General features: G+C 41.0%; 1 protein-coding gene across 8 annotated transcripts in view; it reads right to left on the bottom strand.

Moving 5' to 3' along the window:
* The window catches only part of XPO1 (exportin 1), a 60,430-nt gene that overhangs the window by 22,969 nt on the left and 9,827 nt on the right, over window positions 1-27,634 (bottom strand). For 3 of the 8 annotated variants that reach the window (XM_024242167.2, XM_063713413.1, XM_063713415.1), the window contains 4 exons: window positions 25,236-25,337; window positions 21,423-21,495; window positions 1,102-1,163; window positions 844-888 (listed from right to left, as the gene is read on the bottom strand). In XM_024242167.2, the coding sequence (XP_024097935.1) occupies window positions 844-888; window positions 1,102-1,163; window positions 21,423-21,495; window positions 25,236-25,337 (282 nt within the window). Of the gene's footprint in view, window positions 1-843; window positions 889-1,101; window positions 1,164-21,422; window positions 21,496-24,085; window positions 24,150-24,307; window positions 24,376-25,235; window positions 25,338-27,634 lie in introns of those variants that run through there. The other 5 variants (XM_054547510.2, XM_063713414.1, XM_054547512.2 and 2 more) reach the window with 4 other exon arrangements.

Raw genomic sequence — 27,634 nt, 5'->3', positions numbered from 1 at the left:
TGAATACACTAAAATTTTTGGAAACTTGGATGTTTCTAAATCTTATCTAAATAGAAATTACTGTTTTTTCCCCCACACATACCAGGGTTCTCTGGAAAAAAATTTATGGTATTACTATAGAAAACAGATAAACATAAAAATTATAAATTTAGTCTACATAGACAGTTTAAGGACTAAGCATGGAAATCAATTAGAAGGACGAGGAAATCAAAGGACAGAGAGATACATGCAAAGGAAATATGCACAGGCATATCAGAAAATTAAAAAACAAACAATCCGGCCAGGTGCAGTGGCTCACACCTATAATCCCAGCACTTTGGGAGGTCGAGGTGGGTGGATCACCTGAGGTCAAGAGTTTGAGACCAGCCTGGCCAACATGGTGAAACCCTGTCTCTACTAAAAATACAAAAAATTAGCCAAACGTGGTGGCAAGCACCCGTAATTCCAGCCACTCAGGAGGCTGAGGCAGAACAATCGCTTGAATCCGGGAAGCAGAGGCTGCAGTGAGCCGAGATCGTGCCACTGCACTCCAGCCTGGGCAACAGAGCGAGACTGTCTCCAAAAAAAAAAAAAAAGAAAAGAAAAGAAAAAAGATAAAAAAGAATCCAACATAAGAGTCCAGTCCACACTGCAGCCACATAAATGATGGCTTTAACGTTATTTGATGATTCCTGCCACAGCAAATTAACATTCAAGTACTAGACAGTACGTTACCTATTATTGTAAGAATACTATCACTACTTCTGCAAAATATTAGTATACTTTATTTCCTAAGTAGGTCAAACATTTTGTTCAAATAATAAGCATAATTCTTCTAAGGAAAACAGTTAAGTTAAAGCTTACCTGAACAAGGATCATATTTAATTTTCCGATATACACCTTTTCTTTCTAAGGAAAAGTAAAAGATTAAATGAGAGCCTGAGGTAAGTATAAATAAGAATATAACCATAGACAATCCTCCTAACAAATGATTACAGCTCTACTGCAAATGACTGACTGTGCATATGTGTGACTATGTGTCTTGACAGAATTAGGCTGTAGTCAGACTCAATATCTAAATTATTTTATGCTCTCCCAATAAGCTCCAAAATAAACTCTTACCTCTACACAAGTTGGGTCAGATGACGTCTTGATAATGAGGCCAACAACGTATTTTTTTATTCCTATTAAAAAAATTGCACGTAATAAAAAAATTGTTGAGCTCTTTTGTAGCATGCAAATAAATTCTGAGAACTAATTAATGTGGGAATGGAAAGACTAAGTAAAATCAGTTAATATAATCTAATCCCGTCACCAGTATTGGCATTTAAAAAGAATTCCGGCCGGGTGCGGTGGCTCATGCTAGTAATCACAGCAATTCTTTGGGAGGCTGAGGTGGGTGGATCACCTGAGGCCAGGAGTTCGAGACCAGCCTGACCAACATGGTGAAACCCTGTCTCTACTAAAAATACAAAAATTAACTGGGCGTGGTGGCGGGTGCCTGTAATCCCAGCTACTCGGGAGGCTGAGGCAGGAGAATCATTTGAATCCGGGAGGCGGAGGTTGCAGTGAGCAGAGATCACATCATTGCACTCCAGCCTGGGCAACAGAGCGAGACTTAAAAAATTCAATGAATTTAATGTGCTATTCATACTTTTAAAGACGGGATCTGGCATTGTTGCCCAGGTTGGTCTTAAACTCATAGGCTCAAGTGATCCTCCTGCCTGGGCCTCCCAAAGTGCTGGAATTACAGGATCAAGCCAACACGCCCAGCCTATAACAAACTGCTATTCCAGTTTCTTTCATCGTAATTTGGTTTCATGTGTTTCTTTTCTTTTCTTTTTTTTTTGAGACAGAGTCCTGTTATGTCACCCACACTCGAGTGCAGTGGCACAATCTTGGCTCACTGCAACCTCTGCCTCCCAGGTTCAAGTGATTCTCCTGCCTCGGGCTCCCGAGTACAGGCATCAACCACCATGTCTGGCTAATTTTTGTATTTTCAATAAGAGACAAGGTTTCACCATGTTGGCCAGGCTGATCTTGAACTCCTGACCTCAAGTGATCCGCCCTCTTCGGCCTCCCAAAGTGCTGGGATTATAGGTGTGAGCTACTGCACCCAGCCTTTTCTTTTTTTTGGAGACAGTCTTGCTCTGTTGCCCAGGCTGGAGTGCAGAGGCGCAATCTTGGTTCACTGCAACCTCTGCCTCCACCTCCTGGGTTCAAGCAATTGTCCTGCCTTAGCATCCTGAGCAGCTGGGATTACAGGCACGCACCACCACATCCAGCTGCTTTTTTTTTTTTTTTGAGACAGAATCTCGCTCTGTCGCCCAGGCTGGAGTGCAGTGGCGCGATCTCGGCTCAGTGCAAGCTCCGCCTCCCGGGTTCATGCCATTCTCGTGCCTCAGCCTCCCAAGTAGCTGGGACTACAGGCGCCCGCCACCATGCTCGGCTATTTTTTTGTATTTTTAGTAGAGATGGGGTTTCACCGTGTTGGCCAGGATGGTCTCGATCTCCTGACCTCGTGATCTGCCTGCCTCAGCCCCACAAAGTGCTGGGATTACAGGCGTGAGCCACTGCGCCTGGCACACCCAACTACTTTTTGTATTTTTATAGAGACGTGTTTTCACCATGTTGGCTAGGCTGGTCTGGAACTCCTGACCTCAAGTAATCCGCCTGCCTTGGCCTCCCAGACTGCTGGGATTATAGGCATGAGCCACCACGCCTGGCCCAAACTTCTAACCCATAATAATTTATTGATGGCTTGGGCACAGTGGCTTACTCCTGTAATCCTAGCACTTTGGGAGGATGAAGCGGGTGGATCGCTTGAGGCCTAGAGGCGGAGGCTGCAGTGAACTGAGATTGTGCCACTGCACTCCAGCCTGGGCAACAGAGCGAACTCTTGTCTCAAAAATGAATTAATATACGTGTTTTATTTTCCACTATACATTAATTGCAACATTAAGCTCATATTAGAAATACAACATTGACTTCACACACACAATGTTAAAAAAAAAAAGAGGGAAGTTTAGGAAAAAAGTTTTCATTTCAAATGCTCTTTACTTATGGATCTCTTCATAGTAAAACCTACTCTTTAAACAGTTAAGACATGATACTCATATCCTTGATTTTAATTTGCATCATGTAGAATTTGCTGAGCATCTACTATAGGTTCCATTCTCCAAAATCACAGGGTTCAAAAGTGTTGCAGAATGTTAAATTCTTAGAACATTTTTAAAGGAAAAGTAGTGTGGTACACCTATATTGAAACACTAAAAGGATATGAAGTAGCAACCCTAATTGAACAAATTACTATTTCCTACTATGTAAAATTAACAATTACAAATACTCTCACATCTGTTCATTTTACGTTTTGTCACCAAATCAGTTAAATTATGAAGATTTTTCATTTTCATAGCTTTCAGATTTTTGGAAAAGCAGTTAAAGGTTGTAGAGCTGTATGTTCCAAGCCTCATCTGGCATATATAGAACTGAGTGAAATTTTCGTTGAAAAGAAAAATAAAAAATTTAGTCATTAGAATTAGCAGGCAACTGACAACTTGAAGGCAGCAAAATGCTTGTGAGATTGTGTAACTATGAGCTAATGTATTAAATTCACTTTCAAACTATGGTTCTTCAATGGCACTTAATTATATAATTTTTATTAACTATGACAACACTAGCCATTTCCCACAATATCCCAAATAAAATATTTCTGTAACAGTAATTATGGAAAGACTTTCCTAATTATGAAAAAATATTACTAATGCAGTAAAGCAACATAATACATGTAAGAGAAATCTAATGGTGTTAAGTGTCAATATGCATAGTAACATTTATGCTACAAATACATAAAATGAATAGGGAAATGGAAAATATATTTTTTACATTTTGTTTTAGAGACAGGGTCTTGGTCTGTTGCCCACACTAGAATGCAGTGGTGCCATCACAGCTCACTGCAGCCTTGAACTTCTGGGCTCAAGCGATCCTCCTGCCTCAGCTAGCTGAGTAGCTGGGACCACAGGTGCTTAGGACCATGCCTAGCTGATTTTTCCTGGTCTCATTGTTGCTGGGGCTGGGCTTGAACTCCAAACCTCAAGCAATCCTCCTGCCTTGGCCACATTTTACGTTGGGATTACAGGCCTGACCCACCATACCCAGCCTAATACTATTTTTAAAAACAAAAAGTAGGAAATCAATTTTCCTTTTAAATGAACACTAAATTATAAGAATTAACTTGGGTAATCTATGCAACATTCTCACTTTTTTTTTTTTTTTTTTTTTTTTTTTTTTTTTTTTTTGAGATGGAGTCTTCCTCTGTCTTCCAGGCTGGAGTGCAGTGGTGTGATCTAGGCTCATTGACACGGCCGCCTCCTGGGTTCAAGTGATTCTCCTGCCTCAGCCTCCTGAGTAGCCTGGACTACAGGTACATGCCACTATGTCTGGCTACTTTTTTTGTATTTTTTTTTTTTTTTTTTTGAGACAGAGTCTCACTGTACCCCAGATTGGAGTGCAATGGCATGATCTCAGCTCACTCACTGCAACCTCTGCCTTCCAGGTTTAAGCGATTATCCTGCCTCAGCATCCCAAAGTGCTGGGATTACAGACGTGAGCCACCGCACCTGGCTTTTTTTTGTATTTTCACTAGAGATGGGGTTTCACCATTTTGGCCAGGCTGTCTCGAACTCCTGACTTCAGGTGATCCGCCCACCTTGGCCTCCCGAAGTGCTGGGATTACATGAGCCACCGCACCTGGCTGATTCTGACTCTTATAGTAATATTTTACTTCAAACTACTTTCCGTATGTCCTTAATGCTCACTACATCTAATCAATAATTCCGATAGTACTGACCCTTTTGTTCCTTACAGATTATTATCAATAAAACCCCCATGCAGGTACAGTGGACTAGAAGCTCTGATTGCCTAGTACAAGGATTATTTGATCAAGTACCATTGTTCATTCCCCAAATCCCTTCCTCAAGGCTTGCCAAATAAATAAATAAATAAATAAATAAACACAGGTCAATTAAGAATAGCATTCCAGCCGGACAGGTGGCTCAAGCCTGTAATCCCAACACTCTGGAAGGCCGAGGCAGGCAGATTACTTGAGGTCAGGAGTTCCAGACCAGCCTGGCCAACATGGTGAAACCCTGTCTCTAATAAAAATACAACAAAATTAGCCAGGCATGGTGGCACGCGCCTGTAATCCCAGCTACTCAGGAGGCTGAGGCACGAGAATCATTTGAACCCAGGAAATGGACAATGCAGTAAGCTGAGATCGCGCCACTGCACTCAAGCCTGGGTGACAGAGCAAGACTCTGTCTCAAAAACAACGACAAAAAATTCCAACTGTAGGCCAGGAGCAGTGGCTCACGCCTGTAATCCCAGCTACTTGGGAAGCTGAGGCAGGAGAAACGCTTGAACCCGGGAGCCGGAGGTTGCTCTGAGCCAAGATCGTGCCACTGCACTCCAGTCTGGGTAACAGAGCAAGACTCCGTCTCAGAAAAAAAAAAAAAAAAAAAAAAATCCAATTTTGTAAACTGCACTTAAAAATAAATTAGCACACTCAAGCCTGGGTGACAGAGCGAGACTCCATCTCAAATAAATAAATAAATAAATAAATAAATAAATAAATAAGCAAGCAATGATATAATACATATCTAGGTAGAAAATCGAAATGTTTCTGAGTAGCAGAAACAGCTCAGTTTGAAATTTGACAGAAAAGGACCCATTACTGGTCTCTGACTTTTTGTGCTAAATAAATTAGTGTGTCTCAGTTGCAAAATAGACATTTACATAACACATTTCAATTTCTTTAAATTGGCTTTCTAAGCTCTTCCTTAAAAAGCTTGACACAAAAGGTGAAGAAGGCCAGGCGCGGTGGCTCACACCTGTAATCCCAGCACTTTGGGAGGCCGAGACGGGCAGATCACTTGAGGTCAAGAGTTCAAGACCAGCCTGGCCAACGTGGTGAAACCTCGTCTCTACTAAAAATACAAAAAATAGAAACAAAAAAATTTAGCTGGGCGTGGTGGCATGTGCCTGTAGTCCCAGCTACTTGGGGAGACTGAGGCAGGAGAATCGCTTGAACCCAAGAGGCAGTTGCAGTCAGCCAAGATTGTGCCACTGCACTCCAGCTTGGGTGACAGAGGGAGACTCCATCTCAAAAAAAAAAAAAAAAAAAAAAAAGTGAAGAAAACAATATAAAAATCAAAAACAAGTCAGGCATGATGGCTCACACCTGTAATCCTAGAGCTTTGGAAGGCTGACATGGGAAGAGGGTTTGAGGAAACGAGTTTAAGACCAGCTTGGGCAACACAGCAAGGCCCCATTTCCACAAAAAATAAAAAAATTAGCTAGGCACAGTGGTTCGTGCCTATACTCCTAGCTACTTGAGCTGTGGCAGAATTCTACCCATCACCCAGGAGATTGAAGTTACAATGAGCTATGATTGTGTCACTGCACTACAGCCTGGGCAACAGAGGGGATCTCTGTCTCTTTTTAAAATCAAACAAGGCAGCCGGGCACAGTGGCTCAAGCCTGTAATCCCAGTACTTTGGGAGGCTGAGGTGGGCAGATCATGTGAGGCCAGGAGTTCGAGACCAGCCTGGCCAACATGGCAAAACCTTGTCTCTGCTAAAAATACAAAAATTAGCTCAGCATGGTGGCTTGTGCCTGCAGTCCCAGCTACTCGGGAGGCTGAGGCAGGAGAAGTGCTTAAACCTGGGAGGCGGAGAAAGAGAAGAGAAAGGTGCATTCCTAGGGAGCTGAAATTGTGCCACTGCACTCCAGCCTGAGTGGCAGATCAAGGCTCCATATCATTAATTAATTAATTTCAAATAAAGGTTCTCATTGAAGTTGTGTGTCTTTGATAAGTCCTGACGTTGCCAACAGGATCTTCAATGGATCAGATACTGACTTAGCATTCGTACAATCTAGCAGCCCAAGACCCTATTCTTCTCAATATAAATGAAAAAAATTCACATCCGAAGTTGGTAGGTCAGGTTGGGCATGGTGGCTCACACCTGTAATCCCAGCACTTTCAGAGACCACGGCAGGTGGATCACCTGAGGCGGAATTCAAGACCAGCCTGGCCAACATAGTGAAACCCTGTCTCTAATGCAGGAGGCTCCATTTCAAAAAAATAAAAATAAAAAACAAAGTCGGTGGGTCAAATGCTCTAGGTGTTTCTTGGAAAGCCATATAAAATTTATTCAAAATTTAATACACACCTGTAGAAATGCCTAACCACTTACTGAAAGGCAGCTTATGACATGTAAATGTTCCAAATGCAAGGGTTAATGCATACGTCTTAATATTCCAGCTCTATTGCTCAATAAAGAAAAATGTGTTTAACAGTCCCATTTCAAATAAAAACACAGCAATATCAAATAGTCACTATAAACTTGCAACTGCATAGTATCAACTTCAGCAAGCTAAAAAGATGAGATTTAAATAAACCTCAAGCTAACTTAGAAGGTACACACCATCTGCCAAATTCTTTACACAGCAATAATCTTATCCCTCAGAAACACCTTGTAAACACTGGATACTCAATGATAGCGTAAAAAGCACACATTATTGAACCTGATTTTTATATGAACAGAATTCACTAAAACTCTGTAAAATATTGAGAACAAATTAATTCAAATGGTGTCATATTCCCATCGAAGCAACTCAATCTTCAAGTCATACAGTTGTACATCAGCATCTTACATAGTCAGTGATAGTCATGCAGTAAACATTTTCAACCAAATAAGGATCTGACTTATTAAGAGAAAGATGCATTCCTACAAAAATCCTTAAAATGTGGCAGTCCATGTTACATATTCCAATTCCTCTCCTTCCCAGCAGCTAATTTTCACGTACAGTTTAAGTACCCCAAATCTGAAATCTGAAACATTCCAATATCTGCAAGACTGATTGACTGATTGAGATCGAGTTTCACTCTTGTGGCCCAGGCTGGAGTGCAATGGTGCAATCTCTGCTCACTGCAGCCTCCGCCTCCCGAGTTCAATCAATTCTCCTGCCTCAGCCTCCCAGAGTAGCTGGGATTACAGGTGTCCGTCACCACGCCCAGCTAATTTTTTTTTTTTTTTTTTTAGGTAAAGACAAGGTTTCACTATGTTGGCCAGGCTGTTCTCCAACTCCTGACCTCAGGTAACCCACCTGCCTCGGCCTCCCAAAGTGCTGGGATTACAGGCATGAGCCACCACGCCCGACCCCAAATCTGCAAGTTTTAAAGCACCAACATGGCACTAAAAGGAAATGCTCAGGTTGAGTGATGTGGCTCACGCCTGTAATCCCAACACAAGGCGGGCGGATCACCTGAGGTTTGGAGTTTGTGACCAGCCTGACCAACATGAAGAAACCCTGTCTCTACTAAAACTACAAAATTAGCCAGGCGTGGTGCCGCATGACTGTAATCCCAACTACTCGGGAGGCTGAGGCAGGAGAATCGCTTCAATCCAGGAGGCGGAGGTTGCAGTGAGTTGAGATAATGCCATCGCACTCCAGCCTGGGCAACAAGAGCGAAACTCTGTCTCAAAAAAAAAAGGAAATGCTCATTGGGCTATTTCAGTTTTGGAATGCTTAACTAGTGAGCATAATGCAAATATTCCAAAATCTGAAAAAGTCCGAAGTCTGGAACACTTCTCATTCCAAGCATTTCCAGTAAGAGGCAGTCAATCTGCACCACAGAAAATGGTTTAAGGCTTTTGATACACTATTAAAAATGTAAATTACAAACAGGAAAAAGCAAAGTTCAATCTAGTTTCGAATCAATTTCAGTTTAAACATTTGTTTATTCCATAAGCTAAAAAAATGTAAATTTGGTACATTTCTACATCAATGCTATATATAATTGAAATGTTTATTACAAATATCAGTCCATGAAAACATCAAAATTGGCTGGATGTGGTGGCTCATGCCTGTAATCCTAGCGCTGTGGGAGGCCGAGGTGGGTGGATCACTTGAGGCCAGGAGTTTGTGAGACCAGCCTGGCCAACATGGTGAAACCTGTCTACTAAAATACAAAAAAACAGCCAGGCATGGTGGTGCACACCTGTAGTACCAGCTGCTCTGGAGGCTGAGGCACAAGATTCGCTTCAATCCGGGAGGCAGAGGTTGCAGTGAGCCAAGATTGTACTACTGCACTCCAAGCAGCCTGGGCGACAGCGTGAGACTATCTCAAAACAAAACAAAAAAACATGCAAAATCGATCTGTGGAAAGATGGTCAATAAAATAGTGATCTGCTCTCTTTACTTACACAAGGGTATACAGGGTATTATTACTACTGTTCTCTCAATGAAATATTAATAAGAACAATGCCAGATGGAAGACAAACAGCTAACAATAATTCTAAAGCAGGAGTTAAGTTAGGGTTCCCACAGATAATCTAGAATTTAACCTGCTTTGATAATGTTAAGAGAAATGGATCCATATGCACATCCACCATTCTTAAATGGATGTTTATGGCCTCAAACACACTGAACAAAAAATCTAGAAGATTAAAATTTTATTAAAATTGACAGGAGCATCACTCATGATAGCCAAAAGGTGAAAGCAGGTCGAGCACAGTAGCTCTTGACTGTAACCTAAACACTTTAGGAGGCTGAGGCAGAAGATCGCTTGAGCCCAGGAGTTCAGGACCAGCCTAGGCAACATAGCGAGACCCCGTCTCTACAAAAAATAGAAACAGTGAGCCAGGTATGATTCGTGCGCACGTAGTCCCAGTTATGCAGGAGACTGATGCAGGAGGATTGCTTGAGCCCCGCAAGTTGAGGCTAGAGTAAGCCATGATCCCGCCACTGCACTCCAGCTTGGGCGACAGAGCGAGACCTTATCTCAAAAAGAAAAAAAAAAAAAAAAAAAAAAAGGTACATGGATGTAAGCTAGGGATCAAACACTGTTAGGTATCAAGCATAGGCCTTTCATGGAGGCCTGTAATCAAAATACTTGGAATGGGGCAAATTGTTACATTAACCAGAAATGGAAATATTATTCCTGTCAATCATATACAATGTGCCTGGAAATACTGCTTTCTTTTCTTTATTTTTTAGACAGAGTTTCGCTCTTGTTGCCCAGGCTGGAATGTAATGGCACAATCTCAGCTCACTGCAACCTCCACCTCCCAGGTTCAAGCAATTCTCCTGCCTCAGCCTTCAGAGTAGCTGGGATTACAGGAATGCACCACCACGCCCAGCTAATTTTTTTGTATTTTTAGTAGAGACGGGGTTTCACCCCGTCAGGCTGGTCTCGAACTCCCAACCTCAGGTGATCCGCAGGCCTCAGCCTCCCAAAGTCCTAGGATTACAGGCAAGAGCCACTGTGCCCAGCCTATCTTTTGAGATATTATTATCACTCTGCTGCCCAGGCTGGAGTGCAGTGGTGCAATCAATCAGGGCTCGACCTCCTGCCTGGACTCAAATGATTCTCCCGCCTCAGCCTCCTGAGTAGCTGAAACTACAGGGGCACTCGACTATATACTGCGAGTTTTTTGTATTTTTAGTAGAGAGAGGTCTAACTATCTTGTCCTGGCTGATCTCGAATTTCTGGGCTCAAGAGAGCCTCTCAAACTCCTGGGATTGCAGGCCTCAATCACTGTGCCTGGCCTGCCTTGTTTTTTTTAGAAATGAAAAACATAATTTATAGCTTAAAGATATTTCTTTTTCTTTTTTTCTTTTTTTGAGACAAAGTCCTGCTCTGTCACCCAGGCTGGAGTGCAGTGGCGTGATCACAGCTCACTGCAGCCTCCACCTCCCTGGTCCAAGCAACTCCCCTGCCGCAGCCTAACGAGTAGCTGGGATTACAGGCACATGCCACCAGGCCCGGCTAATTTTTTTTGTATTTTTAGTAGAGACGGGGTTTCACCATGTTGGCCAGACTGGTCTTGAACTCCTGACCTCAGACAATTGCCTGCCTAGGCCTCCCAAAGTGCTGGGATTACAGGCGTGAGACATCGCACCAGGCCTTAAGTACACTTCTTACATTATCCTACCATGGTTTAAATACTGACAAAAAATGATTTGGAATGCCTGTCAATTCTCTGAGATTAGACTGATAATTTTTGCTCCCATCTCTAACACTGTATTCTGTAGGATTTCTCATGAATTTGTTTTAGATGCAAGGACTTAAGTCTAAATATTTACATTTTCTTTTCAAAATCATAAATGAAACAATCACCTCTGAGTAACACTATCAACTTATTAGAAACTTACATTATCACCTAGTTCTGAAAATTTCTCAAGGAAATTAGGAAATAGGGTTTCTGCTCTGAATTCCATAGTCAAGGAACTATGAAAAGACTAAACACCACACATACAGGGAAAAGCAGCAGAAATATTAAATTCCAAGAGCTTTTGCAGAATTGAGGTGTTTTCTCACAACAGGAAGGGAAAGTGAGTTTGAACTGGGCTTTGACTAGCTGGATTAAACTACACGTTCAAGAGATAAGTGAACAATGGCAATTCTCTATATTAGCAAGAAACAATCAGGAATTGACATTAAAGATGTTCATTCTCTCCAAATGCATCCATAGATCCAAAGCAATCTCAATAAAAATTTCAGGACAGTTTTTGTTGAAATTTGCCACATTTCACTCTAAAATTTTTATGGAACAACAAAAAACCAACAATAGCCAAACCTTTTAGAAACAAAGTTGGGGAGCTTGGTGTGGGAGCTCACACATAATCCCAGCACTTCGGGAGGTTGAGACTGGCGGATCACTTGAAGTCAGGAGTTCAAGACCAGCCTGGCCAACATGGGGAAATCCCATCTCTACTAAAAATACAAAAATTAGCCGGGTGTGGTGGTGTGCACCTGTAATCCGGCAGGTGGAGTTTGCAGTGAGCCGAGATCGCGCCACTGTACTCTGGCTGGGAGACAGAGCATGACTCTGTCTCAAATAAATATATAAACCTTGACCCTTACCTCACCTCATATATAAAAATTAAGTAAAATGAATCACACGATGCTTTTTTCAGACAGGGTCTTTGTCACCCAGGCTGGAGTGCAGTGGCATGATCTCGGCTCACTGCAACCTCCACCTCCCGAACTCAAGCATTCCTCCCACCTTAGCTTACCGGCAGTCAGGACTACAGGTGCATGCCACCATGCCTGGCTAATTTGTCTGTATTGTTTCCGCCTGCCTTGGCCTCCCAGTGTTGGGATTACAATTGTGAGCTACTGTGCCCAGCCAAATCACAGATCTTAATGCAAGAGCTAAAACTATAAAGGTTCTATAAGAAAACTTACAGAATATCTTTTTTTTTTTTTTTTTTTTTGAGACAGGGTCTTGCTCTGTCACCCAGGCTGGAGGGCAGTGGTGTGATCTAGGCTTACTGCAGTCTCTGCCTCCCCAGTTCAAGCAATTCACTAACACACCCGGCTAATTTCTGTATCCTTAGTAGAGATGGGGTTTCATCCTGTTGACCAGGCTCGTCTCGAACTGCTGACCTCAAGTGATCTGCCTGCCTCGGCCTCCCAAATTGCTGGAATTACAGGCATGAGCCACTATGCCCGGCCAAAAACTTACGGAAAATCTTAAGTGACCTTTGCATGTCAAAGATTTCTTGAATACAACACAAAAAGCATCAACTATACAAAGAAAAAAAAAACAACACTGATTTTAATCAAAATCTGAAATTTGTGCTCTTCAAAAGACACCATTACAAAAATTAAAAAGGAAGCCACAGACAAAACACTTGCAAAATATACAGTTAACAAAATACTCCTGACTAGAATACAAAGAGCCCTTAGATCTCAATAAGGGAATAGCCCAATAAAAACTGGGCAAAATTAGCCGGGCATGGTGGGCTTACACGCCTGTAATCCTAGCGCTTTGGGAGGCTGAGGCGGGTGGATCACGAGGTCAGGAAATAGAGACCAGTGTGGCTAACATGGTGAAACCCCATCTCTACTACTAAAAATATGAAAAATTAGCAGGGCGTGGTGCTGCGCACATGTAATCCCAGTTACTCAGGAGACTGAGACAGGAGAATCGCTTGAACCCAGGAGGCAGAGGTTGCAGTGAGCCGAGATTGTGCCACCGCACTCCAGCTGGGGCAACAGAGCCAGGCTCCGTCTCAAAAAAAAAAAACTGAGTAAAATTTTTGAACAGACATTTCACCAAAAAACGTGCTGGCATGGCAACGAACATGTAAGGATATGTGACGGAACACAGAACAACACTATTCCACATGGAAATTAAGGCCGAGCGCAGTGGCTCATGCCTCTAATCCCAGCACTTTGGGAGGCTGAGGCGGGCTGATTACCAGGTCAGGAGTTCGAGACCATCCTGGCCAACATGGTGAAATCTCGTCTCTACTAAAAATACAAAAAAATTAGCTGGGTGTGGTGGCACATGCCTGTAGTCTCAGCTACTCGGGAGGCTGAGGCAGGAGAATTGCTTGAACCCGGGAGACAGAGGTTGCACTCAGCCGAGATGACGCCACTGCACTCCAGCCTGGGCGACAGAGCAAGACTCTGTCTTAAAAAAAAAACAAAGAAATTAATACCACCATGAGATGCAATTGTATATGCACTACAATAGCCAAACTAAAAACACTGTCTATACCAAGTGTCAGCCGAGATGTGAAACATACTTATACACTGCTGGTGAGATTGACATGACCACTTTGGAATACAGTTGGATGCTTAAACATACACCAAAACATCCATATGGGCCGGGCACAGTGGCTTACGAGTATAATCTCAGCACTGTGAGAGGCCGAAGTGGAGGTTGGGAGTTTGAGACCAGCCAGGCCAATATGGCGAAACTCTATCTCTATTACAAAAAACAAAAATTATGCTGGTGTGGCGGTGCATGCTTGTAATCCCACCTACTTGGGAGGCTGCGGCACAAGAATCGCTTGAACCCAAGAGCCAGAGGTTGCAACGCGCCAAGATCATGACACTGCACTCCAGCCTGGGCGACAGGGTAGTGTGACTGTCTTTAAAAAAAAAAATCCACACAATCCAGCCATTCCACTCTTACCAAACAAGTGACAATAAGCACATGTGGAGAGGGGCAGTGAAGGTGAAAGTAACTGGATAGAGGCAGATCTTGATTATACAGAGGTAGTTTCACAGGAGTATGCACAAGACAAAACTTATCCAACTGTATACTTTAAACCTAATAAATAAGGCAAATACAAAAACTCTCAACGGGCAATATCAATTAAAGGTAACATGTTAAATATCTTCAATACTACAGGAGATCTTCAGCAGGAGTGACCCTATTAGTTCCGTTTCTGAAACTTTGAGACTTTGTGGTGAAAAAATTGTAAAGGACACAGAAAAGTAAGTGTTAGTGAGCTCACTTAGGAAGGTATTTCAGAAATTTCAGGGTATTTTGAGACTGGTATACGGCAATTTGGTGAAATGCAGATATTTCATGAAAAACGGTTGGTAACACACTACTTATTCATACTCAGCATATATAAGCACAGGGCTTCCTATACATTAGCTCTAATGCCCAAAACCTTGCAACACAAACTGAAATATGAGGTCAAATAATATAGCCAGTATTATGGTGCCAATAAATATACCACGTGTCTCACGTCAAAGGAGAGCACTAAATAAAATTTTATGAGTGGATCAGCTTTGGTCTGCCAACTAAAGACATGAAACTGTACAACTCAGAAATTTTAGTGGCCCAACTACTTATAAAAATCCAACCTGGCCGGGCACGGTGGCTCACGCCTATAATCCCAGCACTTTGGGAGGCCGAGGTGGGTGGATCACGAGGTCAGGAGATCGAGACCATCCTGGCTAACACGGTGAAACCCCATCTCTACTTTAAAAAAAAAAAAAAAAAAAAAACACAAAAAATTAGCCAGACATGGTGGCAGGCACCTGTAGTCCCAGCTACTCAGGAGGCTGAGGCAGGAGAATGGTGTGAACCCAGGAGGCGGAGTGTCCAGTGAGCCAAGATCTCGCCACTACACTCCAGCCTGGGCGACAGAGCGAAACTCCGTCTCAAAATTAAAACAAAAAAACAACAAAAAACCAACCTTGCATGGTGGCACATGCCTATAACCCCAGCTACTCGGGAGGCTAAGGCAGGAGAATCGCTTGAAACCAGGAGGCGGAGGTTGCAGTGAGTGGAGATTGAGCCACTGCCCTCCAGCCTGGGCAACAAGAGCGAAACTCCGCCTCAAAAAAACCAAACCAAACCAAAACAAAAAATCAAACCTTGTAATTATGATCTTTCCACTTTGGATTACTTTTTTCATAAATTCGCTTCTTCTCTATTCAATGTGAGCAAGTGTGGGTTTTTTTTTGAGACGGAGTTTCGCTCTTGGTGCCCAGGCCGTAGTGCAATGGCGCGATCTCAGCTCACCGCGACCTCTGCCTCCCGGGTTCAAGCAATTCTCCTGCCTCAGCCTCCCCAATAGCTGGGATTACAGGCATGCGCCACCACGCCTGGCTAATATTTGTAGTAGAGATGGGGTTTCTCCATGTTGGTCAGGCTGGTCTCGAACTCCGGACCTCAGGTGATCTGCCCGCCTTGGCCTCCCAAAGTGCTGGGATTACAAGCATGAGCCACCATGCCCCGCCTGTGAGTAAGTTTTTATCAATCAATGAAATGATCTATAAGCCATACACATTAACTGATTAAAACAATCCCTTGGTTTAAGTAAAAAGTACAGAAATACCTTTATATAGCATCATCTTTCTCCCCTCAAGGAACAAAGGAGGCTTCCTCTTTTTTTTTATTTGAATTATCTAAATGCCATTTTTAATTAATTAATTAATTATTTTTTTATTTCAGAGTTTCACTCTTGTTGCCCAGGCTGGAATGCAGTCGTGCTGTCTTGGCTCACTGTAACCTCCACCTCCCAGGTTCAAGCGATTCTCTTGCCTCATCCTCTCAATTAGCTGGGATTATTAAAGGCACCTGCCACCACACTCAGCTAATTTTGGTATTTTTAGTAGAGACTGGGTTTCACCACACTGGCCAGGCTAGTCTCGAACTGACCTCAGGTGATCTGCCCGCCTCAGCCTCCCAAAGTGCTGGGATTACAGGTGTAAGCCACCACACCCAGCCTAAATGCCATTTTTAAAAACGGATGGGGAATTATCTGGATCATGACTCATAGAGAATCAACACCACTGGTAGTCCTAGAGGACCTTTAAGACTTCAGTGATGGCTAGGGGTGGTGATATACCTGTAACCCCAGCACTTTGGGAGGCTGAGGTTGGAGCATCACTTGAGGCCAGGAGTTCAAGACCAGCCTGGACAACATAGGCAAACTGTGTCTCTATCAAAATTAGAAAAACTTAGCTGGGTGTGGTGGCACATGCCTGTAGTCCTAGTTATTTTGGCAGACTAAGGCGTGGTAACTGCCTGAGCTCAGGAGTTTAAGGCTGCAGTGTGCTATGATTGTGCCACTGTACTCCAGCATGGATGATACAGTGAGATCTTGTCTCAAAACAAATGAATAAATAAAAGACTACCATGAATAGCAACCACTCTTTATTAGGGAATTCTTCCATTTCACCTATTAAAATTTCCCAGCCAGGCTTGGTGGCAATTTGGGATGGCAAAGTAGGAAGACTGCTTTAAACCCAGGAGTTTAAAACCAGCCTGGGCTTCACAGTGAGACTCCATCTCTAAAAAAAAAAATTTTTTTTTTAATTAGCTGGATATGGTGGTGCGGACCTACAGTGCTAGCTACTCTCAAGGCTGAGGCAAGAGGGCAGGGTGCAATGGCTCACGCCTATAATCCCAGCACTCTGGGAGGCTGAGGATCGCCTCAAGTCAGGAGTTCGAGACCAGCCTGGTCAACATGGCAAAACCCTGTCCTTACTAAAACAAATACAAAAATTAGCCAGGCATGGTGGTGTGCATCTGTAATCCCAGCTACTTGGGAGACTGACGCAGGAGAATCACTTGAACCCAGCAGGCAGAGGGTGCAGTGAGCCAAGACTGCGCCACTGCACTCCAGCCTGGGTGAGAGAGAGACTCTGTCTCAAAAAAAAAAAAAAGAAAAAGAAAAAAAGCCTGAGGCAAGAGGATCACTGGAGCCCAGGAGTTCCAGGTTGCAGTGAACCATGATTACACCACTGTACTCCAGCCTGAGCAACAGAGTGAAACCCTACATCTTTAAAAAACAAAGAAAAAGCCAGGCCTGGTGGTTCACACCTGTAATCCCAGCACTTTGGGAGGCCGAGGTGGGCAGATCACGAGGTCAGGAGAACGAGACCATCCTGGCTAACATGGTGAAACCCCATCTCTACTAAAAAAAACAAAAAACAAAAAAACACACACACACACAAATTAGCTGGGCGTGGTGGCAGCCTCCTGCAGTCCCAGCTACTCGGGAGGCTGAGGCAAGAGAATGGCGTGAACCTGGGAGGCAGAGCTTGCAGTAAGCCGAGATCACGCCACTGTACTCCAGCCTGGGCAACAGAGCGAGACTCTGTCTCAAACAAAAACAAAAACAGACAAAAAAGAAACGAAGAAAAAAAGACACTCTGAGCCCCAATATCAAGGAGCTTATAGTTTGGAGGGTGGGGAATAAAGTAACTAAAACAGCCAAGTGTTATGTGGGGTGCGATGGACAAAACACATAAAACACACACAAATAGACACATACTTACGGCCTAAAGCTAAATGAAAATCCAGAGAAATGTAATAAATTTTATATAACACAAATCTCAACTTAAATGTTTTATTATCTTGCCATTTCTCTTGCTATAAAAATATCTTTTGGAAAATTAAATGTTCTTTTAAACATCCTTACTTTCTAATTATGTCTATCTTTTGCTCTTTTTTTTTTTGAGATGAAGTCTTGCTCTGTTGGAGTGCAATGGCGTGATCTCAGCTCACTGCAACCTCCGCCTCCCGGGTTCAAGCAATTCTCCTGCCTCAGCCTCCTGAGTAGCTGGGATTACAGGCATGTGCCACCACGCCCGGCTAATTTTTGTATTTTTAGTAGAGATAGGGTTTCTCCATGTTGTTAAGACTGGTCTCGAACTCCTGACCTCATTATCTGCCTGCCTTGGCCTCCCAAAATGCTGGGATTACAGGCGTGAGCCACCGTGCCAGGCCTATCTTTTGCTCTTTAAAATTTTATTCTCCTGTGACCCACTGGTACAGGATACAGCAACGTATAACACAGCAAGAGACATCTAACCCACTCAACAATCATGAGATTTTCCTGACAGTATTTATACAAGAGGCCTAAATTGAAAATGTCATTAATTTAAAAGAACATGTTGGCCAGGCACAGTGGCTCATGCCTGTAATCTCAGCAGGCATGGAGGCCGAGGCGGGAGGACCAAAAGGTCAGGAAATCGAGACCATCCTGGCTAACATAGTGAAACCATCTCTACTTAAAAAAAAAAAAAAATTAGCCGGTGTGGTGGCAGATGCCTGTAGTCCCAGCTACTCAGGAGGCTGAGACAGGAGAATGGCATGAACCCGGGAGGCGGAGCTTGCAGTGAGCCAAGATTGCACCACTGCACTCCAGCCTGGACAACAGAGCAAGATTCCGTCTCTCAAAAAAAAACAAAAACAAAAACAAAAAAACAAAAAAACAAACCATGTAAAAGTTAACATGCTGTGGACAAGAACCTAAAAGCAGATAAAAGAAATTCTAGATCAGAAAAAAAATGCAGGAATCTAATTTTGGCATACTCTTATGCAGTGAAACCTTTCCTTCCTTTAAAATACACCAGGCATTTCTTTCCAATTATGTGAATGAAACTTGGCTAAAGGGCAGGACTTAGACATTATTCTGTTCTTTTAGCTTGTGAAGCACTCATTATATACACCTAATTTGCTGCTGATTTATGATTCCTCTTTTACATGTGTTTTGTCTTCCCAACTATAACACTGTGGCATACAGCACTTTGATGTACATGTATATTTTTATAACCTTAATATTTAGTAGTAATTGGTACAAAGGAAACGCACTATATGCACCCCAGGTAAACAAATATATATGCTATGGTAGTTGGACAAAGGGTATAGCTACAGCAAAAAGCAAAGAGAATAACTTTGAAAGACAGGACACTTACGGAAAAAGGAAATAAAATATTTTAAATTAATTTATGTAATTTCCAATACCAAAGTTACTTAAAGATGAAGGAAAATTAATGTTCAGAAGTTCTAGTGTATTTTGTGAAATAAATCTTTAAGTTAGAGAAGCCTCCCAGTTAAAATTAGAAAGGTAATCATGTTGACTAGGTGTGGTGGCTCATGCTTACAATCCCAGCACTCTGGCAGGCCAAGGTGGGAGGATTGCTCAAGCCCAGCAGCCAGCAGCATGGGCAACACAGCGAGACCCCATCCCTACAAAACATTAAAAAAAAAAAAAAAAATTTTAGTAGGGAATGGTGGGGCATGCCTATGTTCCCAGCTACTTGGGAGGCTGAGGTGGTAGGATTGCTCAACCCCAGCTATTTGAAGCTGCAGTGATGGTGCCAAAGCACTCCAGCCTGGGGAACAGAGTGAGAATCTCTCTCAACAAAAAAGAAAGAAAGAAAATTTTTTTAAATTTTGTCTGTAACAAATGTAACTACAATGTTGATAAACTAGTATAATCATATCTATTTTCAACCTGGAAAAGATCTTCCAGAACCATCAAATGTGATAAAAAACAGAGATGCAGATTTAAGAACAAAAGGAGGATTTAAAATTATACACCAGTAAAATGGGACAGAAGTAAACCACCTTTTGTTGGTATGGCAGACCATGGCCAAAATTAAATCTGGTGCTCATAACACATAAGTAAAACAATAGTAGTAAAGAAACAAGGAATGACTACACTAAAGATTCCTGAAGAATAAAGTATGAAGGACCTACTTGGACCACATAGTCAAATTGTGCTTATTAATTTCTCAGTCCATCACAGAACATGATCTAAAATAGTTTCAAACCATAATAAAACATTTAAAGAAATGAGAACCTCTTTTAGGGCACACTATTTGCTCCTGCACTATCACTCTTAATCTATGATTTATGATGTATTAAAGATATTGCCATTGATTATACTTAATATTCTTAAAAAAAGACACTGGCATTAAAATCTCATCACATTCAACTCTAAATGTGCTCAAACTTTGTCAAGGTTTAAGTCAGATTAGCTAAGTAAATCCATGTCACTATTCTACCATAATGATGATAAGAGAATGCAGGTGAAGAACAATACTTAAAAGACAAATAATCAAAGAAATCAGACATATTTTAAATGAAAATACTACTAGAAGTATCATGTGCCCCATAATAAAGTCAAGAAAAAAATTTCTATTTTTCAGAGATAAATGAAATACAGTAGGTAAAAAGGCAGTGTATCATAACTGAAATTAGCTAAATCAAAAAATCCCAAGAAACTAATCTTGCCTCAGGTTTCTCAAAATATGACTACATTCCTCAAGGTAGCACAGACAGAAAAGTTAAATTACTCATTAACAGGTATCACTACACCTTGATTTTCTGATCTTTCTCCATTTCAGAAGCCAGCCTCTTACAAGGCATTCCCAGAACCACAAAAGGCAAAACAGCTTTGTGATCTTTAGTACTTGGCTTTTCCGTTCCCGAGTTAACCTTACATATGGTTTTTTTTGTTTTGTTTTTTTTTTTTTTTTTTTGAGAGATGGAGTTTCCCTCGTTGCCCAGGCTAGAGTACAGCGGCACAATGATGGCTCACTGCAGTCTCAGCCTCTTGGTTCAAGGGATCCTCCTACCTCACCCCACTGATACCCCTGTCCCCTGCCACCTGCACCAAAATACCTGGCTAATTTTTAAATTTTTTGTAAACACAGGGTCTCGCTATGTTACCCAGGATGGTCTCAAACTTCTGGCCTTAAATGACCTTCCCACTTCAGCCTCACAAAGTCCTGGGATTACAGGCTTGAGCCACTGTGTCCGGCACATATTTTATTTATATGTATGTTTTTTTTTTTGGAGATGGGAGTCTCACTCTTGTCACCCAGGCTGAAGTGCAGTGACAGGATCATGGCTCACTGCAGTCTCGACCTTTTGAGCTCAAGCAATCCTCCCACGTAGCTGGTACCACAGGCATGCACCACCATACCCAGCTAATTTTTTAAATTTTTGTCCAGATGTCTTGCTATGCTGCCTAGGCTGGTATGGAACTCCTGGGCTCAAGCGATCCACCTGCCTCAGCCTCCTGAAGTGTTGGGATTACAGGCGTGAGCCACCGTGCCATAGCCCATATTTTTAACTAGAATATTTATTGTCAGAGTTTTCAACAGTCCAGTCCCCTCTTTCTCCCAAAAGATAACCTGTAAGTGGCCTTCCTGTACCCACCAATACAAACAGAACCTGTCTGCTTCATGATAAAAGCAGTAAGCTCCATTAGAGCAAAATATACTCAAGATTCATTATATGCCCCCTCAAACAGTCAACTATAATAAAAATGCCAGGAAAAACAAAATTCTGAATTTATAATTCTTTAATTTATTTTCCTACCTTCACACTGGTTCCTTGGAAGAATCTTCCACCTTGTTTTTATCACATTTTCCAAAATTTGTAGTCCATAATACTGAAAATTGGAGAATAGAAGCATGTGAATATATTGCTATATAGGACTGGCAACTCTCAGGATTCACAAATGGACAGACATTCACACATTTACATCTAAAGTTTCAAAAACATTATGCTACCAAGTTTAATTACATATATTAAACAAGTATCTATTCACCCATATACTGAGTTTTCATGCATTTTCCTCATTTTATTGTTTACTACTCTATATAACGTCCTGCTGTTTATACATGCTCACACCAGGAGGAAGAACCAAATAAAAAGCCCTTTAGCAGCCAAATAGGCTTATCTGTCGAAGGAAAAGTAGCAGCCAAATATGAATTCACAGCATAAATGACTGCTCATAGGCTCACGTACTTTAACACGAACAGGCTCCTAAGAATTTAGCAGCTTTGATGCTATCAAGCTTCCTACCATCCTCTAGGAGTTATAAGCTTTTGGCCAAATATTAAAGTATTGTCACAGATACTTTCTATAGAAAGTGTTTACAAGCATCACTGGTGTGTTACTTAAGGAGCAGCAAGACAACCCATGGGTTTATTTTATATTTTAACCCCACCCTTATAGTTGCTATTTCTACTAATTTAAAGATAAACTTTTGTGCACAGTCAAAATCACAAACGCATGTTGCAATCTGTATCTACCTTTCAGGTATTTCTTCCTAAATACTGAAAGTTATAACTAAAAGTATAAAAAATTAAAAAACAGAGATACCACTTTCAAGCCATTTTGTCCCTCCTGCTGATTACTCACTCTAAATAGTCAACAATATTTATAATAATTTATAAAGCTCCAGGAGTTACTACCTGAATTACTATGACCAATTAGTGTGGATAGGCAGGAGGAAGAAAAGGGACAAAACTGTTGTGGTACATTTCAACTGAGAATTAGGGAAGAATCAGCTATAATACCTGAAAGGTAAACTAATTCATATATAGACATATAACCTCAGATTGCAAGTTTTGGCTGAGAATAAGAGTTCATCTTTAAAATGGTTAGTCATTACACAATAAAATAGGAGCATTAGTATTTCAACCAAAGGGATCATGTGAATGCTCATTTTATCCAAAGCACAATATAGACTGTCCCAAACTACATTGTGCTCAAACAGTGAATGTTTTTGCTGTTTTCTTTCATTTTAACATTTCACACTTTTCAGGAAAATTTTGCCATTTCAACTAAAGTACTACATTTGCAGAACATTCCTTAAAAACTTTCAAAAGAAAAACAAGGCCAAAGCAAAATTCTAAAATTACAAATTTGATGCTATTAAAATGTTTCATAATCAGCAGTAAATAGTGATGCTTTCTAACCTGTTCACTTTTAAAAACATATCTATTTATTATGTCTAGGTCTGAGAAATACGTAAAAAAGAGAGTTGTCCAAATGCCTGAGGTTCGTAATTAGCTTTTAAAAACATGCTACCCTAAGCATTTTCTTTAATTTTATAGGCACAAAATCAGATTAAGACTCAGTAAGTCAAAGCAATGCACTGCTTACAATGTATCCTCTTGCCAAAAATCAATTAAAAAGCCTTTAAAACACTAAGAAACAAAACCCACCATAAATATAGTTAGAAATAAAAATCTTAAAGATAACTTCATCTTATTTAACCAAACTTTTTGTTTACATTTTTAATGAAAAGACACTGTCCTTTCTTTTTTATTTACTTCTTCCTATTTGATACTGTTACCTAAAATTACTATTTACTAACCTGTAGTTATTTTCTACAACTGTATAAAGGCAGCATAAGCTTGATGAAGATACAATTCATATTTCATCTTTCTGCCAAGGGGGTTGAAGCAGGGAGCCCAATAAAAGCTTTGCCCAGGTTAGGTCAGAGGAATACATCTGTAACCATAATATCCTAAAATCCAATCTCTCCCAGACATAAAGACTTTGCCTATGAAACTAAAACAAAGAAAATTTACATTCCTTTGAAAAAATGTTATTTGGGGCCAGGCAAAGTGGCCCTCGCCTGTAATCCCAACATTTTGGGGAGGCCAAGGCGGGAGGGCCAGGAGTTCAAGATCAGCCTGAGCAACACAGGGAGACCCCACTTCTATAAAAAAATTGGTAAGTTAGCGAGGCATGGTAACATGCACCTGTAGCCCTAGCTACTCAGAAAGTTGAGGCAGAAATGTCGCTTAAGCCCAGGAGTTTGAGGTTACAGTGAGCTATAATCACACCACTGCACTCCAGCCTGGGCAACAGAGGTCCTGTCTCTTCAAGGAATTTTTTCTTTCTTTTTTTTTTTTTTTAGTATTTTTGCTCAAAAATCTCAAGTGACAGTCAAATCTGAAAGCCAATGATAAATCACTACAATCCAAACATTCTAAAGAATTATACTTTTGCCTTACATCTCCAAACTTGAGAAATCCACTGCTGAGTTATGAAGATGAGGGACAGATAACAGCAAAGACTAAATGAAAAAATAAATGCATGAAATGATCCCTATGGTAGAAATTTCTACTGAGCCCTTAGAAATACTTATTTTATGCATTGAATTCCCCTTTCCCCTCCCACCGCCCATGAAACAAAAACAATTGATGAACAGAATTCAGTTAAAGGGAATCAAAAGGGTAGACCTTGTGGAGGCCTGCCGTCAAAGCCTAGCTGTGTCAGTTGCACAGGAAGACACCCCTTTTCTTCCTATTACAAGCAATCAACATAATGGAACATTATGATTAATATCAGGTAGTGTTAACATCTTTAAAGAAAAAAAAATGATTGCATAAAAGCCAAATGTCATAGTGCATAAATTTAGCACCAAATCATTTGTAATTTATGTAAATTGAAGAATTCTTTACCTGTTGCTTTCTTTCTGTTCCTCTAATCATCTCATTTTTCACAAGACAAATTTGAGTTTTTAAAAATACTGTTGATAAATCAACTTAAACATTAGTAATGTCTGTCAGTATAAAAAGCAAAATTTACCAGGCAAGCAAACAGGCAAACACTGTTATGTTACTTAAGGTTAGCACTTTGAGGAAGTTCTGGACTGTATTTTTGACCTAAAATTTACAAGATGTCAAAACTAATTAATATTTTAAAACTGCTAATTAACAAAGTCTGGTTTCAGAAACAGATGTGAATATGGCTATCTTCTGTTTTAACACAATGTATATCAAGTGGAAACCTTTCGTGTATTAAACAGAATGCCATGGTATTTATTACTTTAAGGCAGTTTAAAGAGAAGCGTGAATCATCAAGCCTAAAACAGACAAAACACATTTTGATCAACCCTTCTGTTCAAACTTAAAAAAGGACCAGAGTTATAACATTTTCCATTGTAAATAAAAACTGAGTGCTGTCCCATTAGAAGCCCAATGCCATGGAGTAGGGTTTTAAGCTGTCCACACAACTTGGTGTCAGAGGTGCCTGGCCTGTATTATATTGATTACTTGCCCAAAATAATTCCTTAATGTTATGTTTCATCTCTGAATAACATTCAGAATTTATGCTACTTAGACCTGTATACATATTCTAAAAAGAAAAAAACAAAATCAGACAACCAAAAAAGCCACCTTGCATACTAGTCCCATTACAAAACTTCATTCATAATTCTTAGGACTATTTGCAAGAATTAATTATATGCTTAAGACTAAATTTTGAAACAAATTAACAATATAAAATGATTTGAAATAACAAATGCTAATACTAAAAATGAGATACCTTCCTCAAAGTTTATGACTGGAAGAAAAGAAATAACAGATTTTAAAACCACCACTTGCTTACTTTCGTATTCATATTCTGAGAAAATTCCAAAATTGTGTCGACTCTTGTCCAAGCATCAGGATGCTCCTTTAAATGTGTCAGTACTTCTTGAGCCATTCTTTGCTAAAATATTATAAAAAAAAAAACAAAACTTAAGCTAATGTGTTCTTTTGAATCATTCATTAAAATGAAAACTACTGAGCAAGGCACAAATTCTAATTGGACAGAGATTCTATTATCGATGTTCAGAAATATTCAAAAATTAGACCTTACAGAAACAGAAATAAAATTATATAAATATGACTCCTAATCTTTTTTTTTTTTTTTTTTGAGACAGTCTTGGCTTTATCACCCAGGCTGGACTGCAGTGGTGCAATCTCAGCACACTGCAACCTCTGCCTCCTGGGTTCAAGCAATTCTCCTGCCTCAGCCTCCTGAGTAGCTGGGATTACAGGCAGGTGCCACCACAGCCGGCTAATGTTTGTATTTTTAGTAGAGATGGGGTTTCACCATGTTGGCCAGGCTGGTCTTGAATTCCTGACCTCAGGTGATCCACCTGCCTTGGCCTCCCAAAGTGCTGCGATTATAGGAGTGAGCCACCATGCCCAGCCAACTCCTAATCTTTAAAGGTGCAAATATTTTACTTATTTGAAACAGTAACATTTTGGGGAGTAAATATGGTTTATTTTTTAGTCTCAAAACTGAACTGCATTTCAACCAAAGATCTATTCTGAAGCAAATGAGTTCTCAGCACTTAAATTAACCAAAAACAATATAAAAATTCTTATCTAGGCCAGCTGAAGTGTTTCATGCCTGTAATCCCAATACTTTGGGAGACTGAGGCAGGAGGATCACTTGAAGCCAGGAGTTCAAGACCAGCTGGCCAGTCTAGGTGACAGGCAATGTAACAAGGCCATGACTCTCCAAAAAAAAAAAAAAGCTGCGCATGGTGGCTTGCACCTATAGTCCTAACTACTCAGAAGACTGAGATGGGAGGATCACTTGAGCCCTGGAAATCAAGGTTGCACTGAGCTATGATGGTGCCACTGCACTTAGCCTGGGTGACAGAGCAGAGACCCTGTCTCTAGAAAAACAAAAAAAAAGCACATCTACTTAGATAAGTTATGTAATGTAGCAGGACACTCTGCTTTACAAGAGTTACCAAGATCTCTCTAAATACAAAAATACATTTCATGGAAAGACTGCTGAAAACTAGGTCTAAGTAAAACCAGAAATCCCAAATACTTACATACCCTTTGGGCTCTTTAAAAAGGGCTCCTAACATTTATTGTAACCATCCTTTCTCCATTCTGAAATTTCACGAATTTCATATATAAAATCTTTGTTTTGGAAACTATTTCCGTTTTTATTTTCATATTTTTAACATGCAACCCAGAAATACTAATCTATGTAGTCATCATCTTGTGCTTATATCAGATTTTTTTTTAACATAAAATAACTAAAGTTTATGGAAGTCATCTTTGTGCCTTTCCCTAGTGCCATTTCCTTCCTTTGTTCCTTTTTTCTCTTTTTTTTTTTTAAGTTGGAGTCTTGCTCTGTCACCCAGGCTGGAGGGCAATGGCAGGATCTCGACTCACTGCAACCTCCACCTCCCGGGTTCAAGCAATTCTCCTGCCTCAGCCTCCCAAGTAGCTGGGACTACAGGCACCTGCCACCACGCCTGGCTAATTTTTGTATTTTCAGTAGAGACGGGGTTTCACCGTATTGGCCAGGCTGGTCTTGAACTCCTGACCTCGTGACCCCCCCGCCTCAGCCTCCCCAAAGTGCTGGGATTACACCTTTGTTCCTTCTTTAAAAAGTAATGGCTTTCATGAACTTAGTGTGTCTTTTCCTGTCCACATTTTCATGGCATGTGTGTAAATTTCATGAATAGGGTTGTATGGCTACCAAATCTTATGTTAATAGTATACTTAAAAATCTTTTAGGCTGGGCACGATGGCTCACGCCTGTAATCCCGGCACTTTGGGAGGCCGAGGTGGGCAGATCACAAGGTCAGGAGTTCAAGACCAGCCCGACCAATATGGCGAAACCCCATCTCTATTAAAAATACAAAAATTAGCCGGGAATGATGGCGTGCGCCTATAGTCCCAGCTACTCAGGAGGCTAAGGCAGGAGAATCGCTTGAATCCGGGAGCAGAGGTTGCAGTGAGCCAAGATTGCCCATCAATCAGGAAGATTGCCCCAGTGCACTCCAACCTGGGTGACTGGGTGAGACTCCCTCTCAAAAAAAAAAAAATCTTTCCTGCAATTAGTTTTTTCCATTTGACAGTTTTTAAGATCCAGCCATGTCGACATTTTTTTATACATATATATACATATATAGTTTTTTCATTTCAATAAGTTTTTGATACAACATTAATATTTTTACCAACAGCTTTTAATTCTATTGACAAAAAGCA

Source organism: Pongo abelii, chromosome 12 (assembly GCF_028885655.2).
Source record: "Pongo abelii isolate AG06213 chromosome 12, NHGRI_mPonAbe1-v2.0_pri, whole genome shotgun sequence".
NCBI classification, from domain to species: domain Eukaryota; kingdom Metazoa; phylum Chordata; class Mammalia; order Primates; family Hominidae; genus Pongo; species Pongo abelii.
Note: the sequence above shows the minus strand (reverse complement) of the source record. Positions and strands in the feature narration are given on the sequence as shown.